At 45.6% G+C, this 13,105-nt stretch overlaps 1 protein-coding gene across 3 annotated transcripts in view; it reads left to right on the top strand.

The window, feature by feature from the left end:
- The window catches only part of LOC133340808 (oncoprotein-induced transcript 3 protein-like), a 36,732-nt gene extending 27,270 nt beyond the window's left edge, over positions 1–9,462 (top strand). For all 3 annotated transcript variants that reach the window (XM_061549223.1, XM_061549240.1, XM_061549232.1), the window contains 8 exons: positions 55–81; positions 371–558; positions 1,940–2,073; positions 3,159–3,285; positions 4,168–4,277; positions 4,733–4,829; positions 6,433–6,616; positions 8,352–9,462. In XM_061549223.1, the coding sequence (XP_061405207.1) occupies positions 55–81; positions 371–558; positions 1,940–2,073; positions 3,159–3,285; positions 4,168–4,277; positions 4,733–4,829; positions 6,433–6,616; positions 8,352–8,515 (1,031 nt within the window). In that variant the 3' untranslated portion in view covers positions 8,516–9,462. The remainder of the gene's footprint in view (positions 1–54; positions 82–370; positions 559–1,939; positions 2,074–3,158; positions 3,286–4,167; positions 4,278–4,732; positions 4,830–6,432; positions 6,617–8,351) is intronic.
- The last annotated feature ends 3,643 nt before the right edge of the window (positions 9,463–13,105 follow it).

Here is a 13,105-nt window from a genome sequence, read left to right on the forward strand (position 1 = left end):
CTTCCCGTTGCCTTTCAATCACTAACATGTCTGATATTTTTGTTTGATTCCCAGATTATTCACGGTCGACACCAAGCCCAGGTAATTAATATTTGTTATTGCTACGTGATGAATAAGAGTCATTGCTTGTGCACCACTGTCAATGCAACGTAAGCAAGTGATATATTTATATTGTGCGTTCCCACATTTTGGCATTTGAGTTGGCATTTTTATACGAGCACAAAGGTAGTTACTGCCCTTTATCAATCAACTGCTGCATGAAAGGCTCCCTACATCGAGTTTCTGGGGTGGTAATGGTGTTGAGGGTGAGATATTTTATTTGTGCCTCGATAAAGCCGCGTGCGCTTATTAATCTGTACAAATGTGTTAGATGGAGCATCACTGCAAGTGAACTGCACTTCGGAATACATAGAGTTTAAGATCCCGCAGAGTAAAGTGAACTCGCTCGGCCTCTCAAATTACGATGTCCACCTGGAGGACCCCTCGTGCCGGGGATACTCCACCGGACACTACGTGGTCCTGCAAACCCACCTCCAGGCCTGTGGCACCACGAGCCAGGTACAGTATTCATTGCCCAGACCCAGATCCCTACTCGTACACACAGGTAGCTTGGCAACCAATTAGAACATTACCATGGCAACCCATTCACACTCGTACCTGGGAGCCAAGACTAAGGACATGGGACTTTATCGTCCACCACCCATTGGGGCTGTAGAGCCAATATCTCACTCACAAAAGACATGATGTCATGGACCTTCACCCCTCTTGTGTGGGACATTAAGTTCAAATCTTATTGTGGGTTTAATAGGAGGTGGTGGTAGCTGCAGCTGTACATACCTCGTCATATGATTAGGTGAAAATGAAATTGATAAATAAATATTTGGGTTGACCTGTTGGTATTGTAAAAGTGGTCTGTAATCATGGTCAACGTTAATCAAAATTGAGTCCGAAGTGGCTGAGTAGCTTGGGAGGATCATAATGACCATTATGAAGCACGTACATCATGTGTCACTTTGTGACTATCGGAACTGGATGCATTATGAATTATTGCAGAAGGAAAGTCCTTTCAGGATGGAGGTTAACTCCATTTCACCGAACATAACAAAAACAATGCGCTCCATGTATAAATTTGCTGGCATTGGAATATCAACGTGGAAATATGTAAAATAGATTGGCATGCCTTTCAATTTAAAATGGATCCTGATTGTCAGCAATTTCACTGATCGAGATTTTTTAGTTTTTAATCAAAGTCAAACCCAATTGTAAAATATTTGTAACACCTATTATTGAAGAAGATGAACACTAAAGCTAGTTGTATCACTGTCTTGAGTGAAATGTATTTATCTGTGTGATTTATAATGTTAATGAATATTTGCATGCGTTTCTAGGATTTTCTGTTAGACCTGTGCATGGTTACAATGTTAAAATACTTGTTAGTGGCAGTTGTAATGTTCTGTTTAAATAATGCCCACGATGATGTTGGGTAAGAGACTTATTGAAGAGACTGAGATGGGTTTATAGTATTATATTTCATTTCCTGACAAGATCATCACGATAAAGATGTCTAATTTTTCCATTAAAGGGAGCTCTGGAGGAAATATTTCCACCCCATGACACATTTTGATTATTTATAATGAGTAGAAAATATTCAGTGTGTACATGAATTTTAGAGATGTCGTCAACATTTAAATTGAAATTTGCTGAAATAAGTTACCAACAGTGGTCATCTGTTGGAAGCCCTTGCCCAGTGAAAAACCATCCTCATTCTCATGGTAAGAACAAATATGTATTTAAAATGACCACTGTTGACCAAACCACACAGACTCAAGTTTACCCCCGCCCGAAAATAGTGAACTCGCAACCCTCCGTTTGTGGTGCAAGTTCTGTAACCACAACAGTGGGTGCACCGCATTGCTTCCGTCTCGCTTTTCCCCAACAGACAATCGGCGACACCGTTGTGTACACGAACACGGCGTACGGCTTCATACCAGGCACGAAGTTCAAGAAGCTGCGCATCCCCTTGCACTGCTACGTCGGCAACCAGGGAACGGTCGTGGCCAGCTTTGCTCCAAGGTGACGGCAGTAAAGCTGGGACACGACGAGGAGGAGGAAGGTTATCTCCCCCTACTTGGCATGCTTGGTAGATGAACAAAAAAGCCTCTTGTCCATCAAATAAAAAGTCTGTGGAAAGAAAAGATGCAGACGTAGTGTACAGCAATGGGTTTTTTTTTGCAGCACCAAAACGTCACCCATATGCAGGGATACTGTCATGAAAACAGCAATAGTTCCCATCGAATGCTCTGACTCAAACTCTGCCCCTCAGCCTAACTCAATCAGAACAAACACCGCTATTGTCCAAGTGTGTTCCTCAAATTCAAATTGACAATGGGTGGCGCTCATCTCAGTTGGTGGCCCTAACATAATGATTGGACATTCCACGTTCCTGTGGCAGAGACTGTTTGTTGAAGCCCACAGGGATCGATACATTCAATTTGGAACTAATTAATTGTTTCCATCTTGCCAGGACCTCCCTGGAAATGAGATGCGAATCTTAAGGTGGTTATTCTGGTGAAATAAAGTGTAATTAGTATTTAGACAGCTTGGCAAATAAAAACTATCGTTCTTATAACAGGATAATAACAACATCCAAGCACTATCCAGGCTCAACCCTGCTTATTCATTTGTATTTGTCTTAGCCCAATCTTAACTCCTAACCATTAGAATAAGCTTTTCCAAAATTCAAAACTAAACCTAAATGTTATCATAAACCACACCGTAACACTTCCAGCTGTGACTTGGCTCTCAAATTAAGGAGCAGCACTGTACAAGGTATCCATTAGAATGACTTGCTGATGGCGTGTTATCTTTCTGTATCTACAAATCAGGGTATGAAGGGCATCAACATTTTTAATATTTATTCTTTAAGCTCGAGATACATGACTTAGTAGAAATATGTTATTTTGATTCATCCGTGTAAGTTGCAATGCACGTCGCGTTAAGCCTCCAGCCACTAGAGACCGCTACGTTCACCGCAACATTAAAAATAATATTTTCTTGAATAAAATCGCCACCCTGACTTGGGAGGGCGAATCATTAGATCCGTTTACATTTATTTTTTTGTAAGAGAGCCTCTGAACATCCCTGTGTTCTCATGGCAGGGTTCACGACCAGTACAGCACGGCCCATTTTGAACTGAGTATGAAGCTCTACACGAACTGGCATTTTGACCATCCCATCTCTTCGTACCCATTCTCCGTGGAGCTCGGAGATACAATCTACGTGGAGGTGAGGACGGATTCCACCATCGAGGGGTTGACTGTGCTCTCAAAAAAACAACACAAATCGCATGGTAGGTGGCGTTTTGGAAATCTGCAATCCTCATCTCTGAAGTTGGACGTAAGCGGGGCAACTTTGTCGCACTATCTTTTAGGCCTATGTGTGCCATTGCCCGAAGCATCAACTATTCATTATACATTGTTTCCTTTTAAAGCAGTGTTATTGATTAATGTGACTTTATTTGTGAGTTGAGCTTATGCACCACTGTCAATGCAGCATCATAAAATACAATGTGTTTAATTTTGTTGCACAATGTATGCTCGAGTCTCCAGATATTGTGCAAGTGCTTACATTTAACATTTTAACTTTGAATAAACTCTCATTGCTTTTGGTCTGCAATAAACAATAATAAACAATTATATCTGGCTATCAGCTATTGTTTTAACCATTATTACAGTACCATCGAATAAGCAATTTGTTGAACTGGGTTTTAAAGTCGAATAGGCAATATGGGTAAATAAAGTCTACCCTCCCCCATCCCACCAACTTCATATATGTGATGGATGGATGGAGAATCGTTTGTTTCATATAGTTTGCTCTGTTGAAAATATTACAGTCCATTGTCAATTTGCCACTAGATGAAGGCCTTCCCATGCGTCAGCCATGCAGGTTTGGCCATACTTCGCCATAACTGATCAGTGTGAGTTGGTGAAAGGGAGGCCAAGTGCTGATGTTAGAATCAGAATCTTTATTTTATTTAGACTGGAGGAATCCGATTTAGCTATGAAGCTCTTTTTAACAGATATCCAGTATGATGTTGTTAGTAATACGTTGACACAAACTGGTTCTGGACAAATGATTGGAGCTTCGATCTGTCTGTTGTTTCACCAGGTGCTGCTCAACTCCTACGAACATGACCAAGAGCTGATGCTGGTCACGTGCAAGGCCTCCCCCTACCCAGGGGCCTCGGAGAGTGACTCCTACATCTTGCTCAGAGAAGGGTACACAACATGGCTTATTGTCTTATAGGCGTGTCACAAGACATATATTGTCTTATAGGAGTGTCACAAGACATCTATTCAACTGAAACTGTCTTATAGGCATGTCACAAGACATCTATTCAACTGTCTTATAGGCGTGTCAAAAGACATCTATTCAACTGAAGTTGTCTTATAGGAGTGTCACAAGACATCGATTAAACTGAAATTGTCTTTTAGGGGTGTAACAAGACATCTATTCAACTGTCTTATAGGCGTGTAACAAGACCTCCTCATCTGAAATTGTCTTAATCCCATGATACATGCATCGAAGAACGTGTGTGAGCATTTATTTTCTTCGTAGAGTGTGTATATAAAACTGAAGTCAATGATTTGCACACTATTCTCGTAAAGAGATTAATAAATGCTGTGTCAATTGGAGAGTCCAGGATTGCGTGCATTCCCTCTGTTGGCTGTAGGTGCCCTGAGGACCATTCTTACGACATCTACCCGAGCAGCGATGACACGAAGAAGCACTTCAGCTTCCAGAGCTTGGAGATGAGCAACGGTGCACAGGTGCTCTATTTCTTTCAACGATTGCATTGAACGCAGCTGCGGCCACTCAAACTATAAACTATTTTTTATATTACCAGGTAAGGCCCACTGAGCTATGTAGCTCTTTTTCAGAAGCGATTTAGCCACAAATGATAGCAAAACAAAGTGGCTTGTCATGTGGAAATTATTATCAGCCAAATACTTTAAACATATGTTAATTCTAAGTGTGGAAGGAAAAACTGGAGGACCCGCAAACTCGAACTATACAGCAGGTGTCTGGGTAGGGATCGAACCCACGACCTCCTGTATACCAGGCGAGGTAGTTAACATCTCACCACCGCGGCGCCTGTGGACTAGGAGAGTCCACAGGAGACACGCGAAACACATTTACGTTTCAACGTGTTTCGTGTGGTAGTTTTCGTAGGGCCCATTTGTCAACCCGCTGCTGGATGAGGGCCTCACCATGCCATACAGGTCGTGGAAGTTATTGGAACATACTTCACCACACTGGTCAGTTCTGGAATTGGAAGTCGTGGAAGCGTAGCTCTGGGAACATAATGCAGTACATGTTTCCCTCGCTTTATGCGATAGTTGATGTGTTACAAAGTGCAAAGCATAAACTACCGTCACCCTGACTACAATGCAGTGCACGAGGAGACAGCTTTCTGCTGAGTAGCACATACAGTCCACACAATGTTGTCTCCTGTCTTATCGCATAGACACATGTGGGTGAATTAAAACCGCATATAGCGTGTTTGGGTATAAATAAGTTCGCCACAAGTACACGAAATTTCACAAACTGAAGTCGGGGAAACTTGCACAAGAATACATTTGGCTGCACTGCCCTCTGGTGCTCACAGACACCGCCCCGCAGCAGCCTGCTGAGTGCAGGTGGTCGCCCATCCAGCCACTGGCCAGGCTCAATTCTGATTTGCTTCCGAGATCTGACAACATCAGGCTCGTTCCGGGTGATTTGGTCCTCCTCTTGTTGGAGTGCATATCACGAAGAGGTCATGGGACAGACCCAGGTGGCATGGGTTCACTGAATGAGATGACTGGCAGAAGCACCACCTTGTACAATTTATCCGCCCATCACTGCGCTAGTTGTTGTGAGCAATGCACTTCTGCCCTCCACTGTTGTTGGATCACGATTGCTTGCAGCAGAAAGACAAAGATCCCCGATATATTTTTCGATTTAAAGCTTTCGTGACTGCAGGGATTCATCTTCTTGGTTCTTTCGGTAAAGTCACGTAGAGGGGAAATAATAAAATAATTAAAATAAAACCTAATAAAATGATTCTCACGACGTTTCGGCCACAACGCAAGCAGCCGTCCTCGGGTGAAGAAACAGAGCTGTGGGAAAGACCGCGTCTTAATGAACACTGCTAAGCTTGGCAGCGTATTTTAAGCTGGGTGAGAGGAGGAGAGAGCCTTGACAAAGGAGTTTACATAGAGGCCGAGTCGACCTAGAGGAGGCCTTAGGAGTGATTCAGATAAGCGTCACTGGTGGTGATCGTGAGCGGGAATCGAACTCGGGTGGCCGGGTTCGTAACGTAGCACGCGGACCGCTGCCTATATGCACACGCACACACACACAAAGTAATGCTTAGCCTGGATCATGCAGGTCTATCTGGAGTGCACTGTTCACGTGTGCAATGCCTTGGACTGGCACTCGCGCTGCCGACAAGGCTGCATTGAGCGCGGCAACCGGACGGCACGCGACGTTGGAGAGGAGCCGCACGTGGCAGCGGAGAAACCCATCGACCTGTCCCAGGGCCCCGTGCTCGTGCTGCGCAAACAACGGGACGGTGAGTGTCGCTTCTCCCCGGCCTCGTCCTCCAAATGTGTTCGCACAGATTTCGGCAGTCTGTGTGTTGTTCTCGGCTTGGACCTTTCCCCCACTGGGGAATGAGGCTTCTTTCAATTGCTTCCATGCCTTGCTATTTCCTCTTGTTCAGTAGTGTCCTCCGAATTATTTGATTGCATCTCACTCTCTCTTCGGCTGCTGTCCTCTGCTTATTTTGCTCTTTCTCTCTTTCTTGGTATCCACCCCGTCGTTAAAGTTGCCCATCTCACGTCCGGTGTTACCATTGCATGGCCTGCTCATTCCATTTAATTCATTTTGCTTTAATAACAGCATCCTAATCCATGTTCTTTTCCTTATTTCTTCATGACTACTCTTTGGGTCTTTCGGTAAAGTCACATAGAAAGATAGAAACAAAATCACGACGTTTCGATCACAACACAAGCAATCGTCTTCAGGTGAAAAAAAATACAGCAGGTGAACTGCTGAGGCAGGATAAATATAACGGGAGAGCTGCTGCTATAAGAGATGGATGCAACCCCCAAGGGTAAGTGGGCGGGGCTAGAGATGGAATTTGCATGTAAATGTAAGATCGGAGAGCCTGATATACATCACGACTGTTCCATAGATAAAAAAAACTGTTTTCACTTGTCTGTGGTCCATCAACAAAAACTGAAATATAAGTGGACACAGCCTCACATACATGATGATCAAATGGGTATCATTAGCGTTTCACTTCTGCTCTACTGCTGCTTCTGTTGCTACGATCGCTGTTCCTCCTCCTCCTGCCGCTCTTACTGCTGCTGATGCAACATCTGAGGCTGTTCCTGCCACCGCTGCTTCTGTTACTGGTAATGTTTCTGCCGATGCGTTTTGTTGTTGCTGCTATTGCTGCCTGTCTTGTTGCCAATATCGCCGAGTCTAGTACATTTAATTTGTTATTCATCTGTGGCGCCTGTCTGTTTATAGATCCGCCATCCAAGGCGCCATTGCATCAACAGCAAAAAAGAATACAGCAAAAATTATAAAAAAAAGGTTAAAATGCTGGACTTAACCGTGTATATCAATCTTGATTTGAAGCTTTCGTGACTACAGGAATCCATACTCTTTGGGTCTTTTGGTAAAGTCACGTAGGTAGAAAAAATTATAGATCACGATGTTTTGATCGCAACACAAGCAATCGTCATCAGGTGGGACAACCACAGCAATAAAAAAACTGCTGAAGTAGGCGAGAGATCTGCCGTGGCATGAGGTTATATAGGCCTCGGCAGTGGGGGGAGGAGAGAAGGGGGTGGGGGGGGAAGGAGGCGGGGCAGAAAGTGCACCCCGCAGTAGCAACCGGGTCACTGGAGTAAAGTGGGCCACCGCAGCAGCACTGGAGGGGTCGGCTGCAGGGGGGGGGGGGGAAGAGAAGGGGGGGGGGCAGAAATTGGACCGTGTATATCACCTTCATTATTATTTCTGCTGAAGCCCCCAGTCAACCAACCCTAGGTGGGAGGTCACTCATTCTGCTCTGCTACGCCCATGCTCTGAAACTGACTTTACCCCTGCTGTCAGTGCTATCGATTTTCTGCCCCTGTTCAGGTCCAGACACAAACACAATTTTGTCCTCGGCCCACGACTGCATTCTATACTTGATGCATAAGTACACCGTTTGTCTACAGCGTCTGCAGATGTGATTGCATTGTTGTGCATTTCATAAATCCACTTTGCATTGCGTTTTGGACAACCCGCCACAGCCTCTCTGGAGCAAGGCAGCTCTGGAATGCCCGGCTGGACGGGCATAGTGTATGCCTTGGCTGCCACCCTGGCCATCAGTGCCGTCTGCGTGGCCACGGTGAAAATCTACCGGCTTCGCACCACCAGGATTCGGTATCTCCCACTCTCCACCGCTGATGAATGAATGACTGAACAGGCCGTGCGCTCTTTTTGCTTAAATTATGAGCTGCACCACGTACTTTTCTAACCATAAATCACGTAAGTCTCACTTTAATTTGCCATTTATTTTAACTTTGATTCAAATAGAGTAGAGCTGGTTAGTTGCAACCATTTATTGAGCTCGCAGTGTATTCAGGTATCATTGAGATATATGTTAACTGCCAGAGGTGTGAAGATACCTATATTAATTAAACAACATTGCTTCTTAAGGCTTACATCTAGTTGCGTGTGTAAAGAATGGTTGATTTTCGATTCATGGGAAATATATCAGAGAACACTTTCCAACACGTATAAGGAGACTTTATGTAAAGCATAAAAATACATATTTCTAGTCATCAAAGCTGGAATATTAGCCAAATTAATAAAAAATGTGGCGGTTTTTATATGCAGTGATTGGTGACCAGGCTGAGATAATAAATTCACTTTAATTGAGAATTCGGCTTAATCACAAAAGAATTAAGTGGGGGTTTTAAGCAAGATGTCCAGCAGTGTTGGGCGGGACTCCTGAGACAACCAGTCCCCTCTATTTTGCAAAGATCTTATGTACAAAAAATACACCTTTTGAGTGTCGTCAAGTGACTGTGAACCAGATGTTGAACCAGGTGGATGCATGGAAACGGTGGCGGTATTTGAAGGCATCGACTGCATTGGCCATGATGATCATTTTACATTTCAATAAAAGTTACTGGATGCAACCGCTGCACTCTCTCCAGTGCCATTTTATCGCTACTACACTGATCAGTAATTACTCTTTTTAACTTATCAGTAATTCTGAACACTTATGCGGAACATGTCCTGTTGAAATAGTTCGTTTTTATTATGCAGCGTGATTTTTTTTTTGCAAGAAAAGGGATGTCCAACAGATTTTCGCCTGCTTCCTATTATCCTGCACAAATAAACCGTTCAACATTCGTATTTCTCCGTCACTTCGTTTGTACCGGCGTTTGACAAAAACACGGGTCTGGGTGCGTGTGTCGGCTGGGAGTGAAACCGCCCAATGCACCTGCCAGTGAGCTTCTGGTATAGACCTGTGATGATGCGTGCTTCTGAGAAGGACACCATTGGGCACTGCACTGCCTTTTTCAGGACTGTCGGCAAAAAATGTTGCATTCTATAGGTACGTATGTTGAACTTAGTTCGCACCCTATGTAGTCAACCGTGCTAATCGGAGGTGCAGGGGGAAGGACAACGAATTAAACACAAAAAACTGTTCTAAAGAAATTAGTTTTACAATCGAGATTTCAAAGTGCGTAGCTTCAGTGGCTTCCTATAATGCAGCGAGTGCCCAAGCGAGCGTTTGGTGGCATTCACTCTCCCTTGACGGCCGCTGAGCCCTGGCGGTGAGAAGTTCACACTACTATTCTGGCACATTAGGAATGGACCACTCTTTTAATTATTTCCTCGTGCAGCAGCAATGGAGTAAAGTGTGGTTTTGTGAAGGTCCTTATGTGCTGTACAGTACATAAATGAACGTCTACACCAGCATGCGATACTGAGTCAGGCCTGTAGGTGGCTGGCAGGGTTATTGAGTAACCTGACCTGGACACCAGTTACATAGTTAACTAGCTGTACTACCCGGCTTCGCCCGGGACTTGTATCCACGACGGCCGGCCGCCTTTGTCTCCCCAGTGGCGATGTTAATACGCCACACCAGTTACTCGTTTTGCGGCTGAGTCCCTCCCTCACCACTCTCCCTCCCTCACCACTGTCCCTCCCTCACCACTCTCCCTCCCTCACCACTCTCCCTCCCTCACCACTGTCCCTCCCTCACCACTCTCCCTCCCTCACCACTCTCCCTCCCTCACCACTGTCCCTCCCTCACCACTCTCCCTCCCTCACCACTCTCCCTCCCTCACCACTCACGCACGGCCGCCTTTGTCTCCCCAGTGGCGATGTTAATACGCCACACCAGTTACTCGTTTGAGGCTGAGTCGACCTAGGGGAGGTTCAAATAATCGTCACCGGTGGTGGCCGTGAGCGGGAATGGAACTCGGTTCGCCGGGTTTGTAGCGCAGCGTAGCGTTAACCACTACACCCACCGCTCCTCACACACCACACACGCACAGACACACACACAGACACACGCAGACACACAGACAGACACACACACACAGACACACAGACAGCACGCTAACCACTACACTACCGCTCCCCACACACGCACACACACACGCACACACACAGACACACACACACAGACACACAGACAGCACGCTAAGCACTACACTACCGTTCCCCCTACACAACACACGCGCGCACGTCCATAGGTACACATACACGCGCTTGCTGCAGACACACACGACTGTCAGGGTGCGTACGGCAGTAAACGACTGAAAAAAGAAAGCGGCAATGCTGCGCGAGGAATGCCTTAGACCTGCAACACATTTGTGTAATGCGAGCGTAAACACACAAACACATACAAACACATACACACACATACATACACACACATACACACATACACACACATACATACACACAGACATACACATACACACAAACACACACATACATACACACAAAAACATAGACAATACACACACACATACATGCAGACACACAGACAGACACATAACACACATACATACACACAGATACATACACAGAAACACATACACACAATACATAGACACACACATACATACACACAAACACATCCACAGACGTACATACACACATACATACAGATACGCAGACATACACATAAACACATACAAAAAAACCCACATACATACACACACACACATACACACAAACACATACACACACATACATACACACATGCATACAGACACACAGACATACACAAACATATACACACATACACATGACCCGGCTTCGCCCGGGACTTGGATCCACCACGCCCGGCCGCCTTTGTCTCCCCAGTGCCGATGTTAATACGCCACACCAGTTACTCGTTTGAGGCTGAGTCGACCTAGGGGAGGTTCAAATAATCGTCACCGGTGGTGGTCGTGAGCGGGAATCGAACTCGGTTCGCCGGGTTGGTAGCGCAGCGTAGCGTTAAGCACTACACCCACCGCTCCTCACACACCACACACGCACAGACACACACACAGACACACACACAGACACACGCAGACACACACAGACAGACACAGACAGACACACACACACAGACACACAGACAGCACGCTAAGCACTACACTACCGCTCCCCACACACCACACACAGACACACACACAGACACACACACAGACACACACACAGACACAGACAGCACGTTAAGCACTACACTACCGTTCCCCCTACACAACACACGCGCGCGCGTCCATAGGTACACATACACGCGCTTGCTGCAGACACACACGACTTTCAGGGTGCGTACGGCAGTAAACGACTGAAATAATAAAGCGGCAATGCTGCGCGAGGAACGCCTTAGACCTGCAACACATTTGTGTAATGCGAGCGTAAACACACAAACACATACAAACACATACACACACATACATACACACACATACACACAAACACATACACACACGTACATACACACATACATACAGACACACAGACATAGACATAAACACATACAAAAAAACCCACATACATACACACAGACATACACACAAACACATACACACACATACATACACACATACATACACACGCATACATACACAGAAACACATACACACACATACATACACACACATACATGCACACAAACACATGCACACACGTACATACACACATACATACAGACACGCAGACATACACATAAAGACATACAAAAAAACCGACATACATGCACACACACATACACACAAACACATACACACACATACATACACATGTAGTAAGTATATATGGAGGCTTGACGACAGGATCGGAGGCACACTTATTTATTACACCAACACAGTTATTACAGGTCACTTGGCTACAGGGATTCTCGACAGCTAACCCCTCTAACCTATACCAATTCCTCCACTACGGGACTAGGGGAGGCTATCTGTCCCAGCTTGGTTAAGCTGGGATCCCGGCTCCCTGAGTCACCAGACCAGCTTCGTCTGGGCTCTCGGGGCCACGCCACCGGCTTGCCCTGGTCGACCCTTATAAGGACAGCGAGCCAGGGGAGCTCTGGGGCCTACACTAGCTGGTCTTCCGTCTTCTCTGGTTAAAGCTGAGTCCCGACCTCGAGCCCTCGAGCTCATCACCTTTTATAGGACTCGCCCCCGAGGGGGGGCCCGTGGGGGATACACATGCGGACGTCGGTGCTAGCGCCACCCTTGTGTACGGCCGTAACCCCGCCCCTTGTGTTTGTTGGCCATCCGTGGCCATGCATAATCACACCTCAACATTCGTAGCCATGCGCAATTACACCTCTACATCACCCCCCCCTGTACAGCTCGCAGCCGTCCCTGGCTGCAAAAAAAATCAGAATAAAGGTGCATCCCTCACAAAAACCCCGTGTGTGTGCCTCGCGTAATTTTTTTTAACAAGAACAAGAGAACCTTAACAAGAACAACAACAGGAAGAGAGAGAGAGAGAGAGAAAAAAAATAACCCGACGCACCCCCCCCGAATAAATACCCCAA

The sequence above is a fragment of the Lethenteron reissneri genome, chromosome 2 (assembly GCF_015708825.2).
Source record: "Lethenteron reissneri isolate LAM-NWPU_2019-01 chromosome 2, ASM1570882v1, whole genome shotgun sequence".
NCBI classification, from domain to species: domain Eukaryota; kingdom Metazoa; phylum Chordata; class Hyperoartia; order Petromyzontiformes; family Petromyzontidae; genus Lethenteron; species Lethenteron reissneri.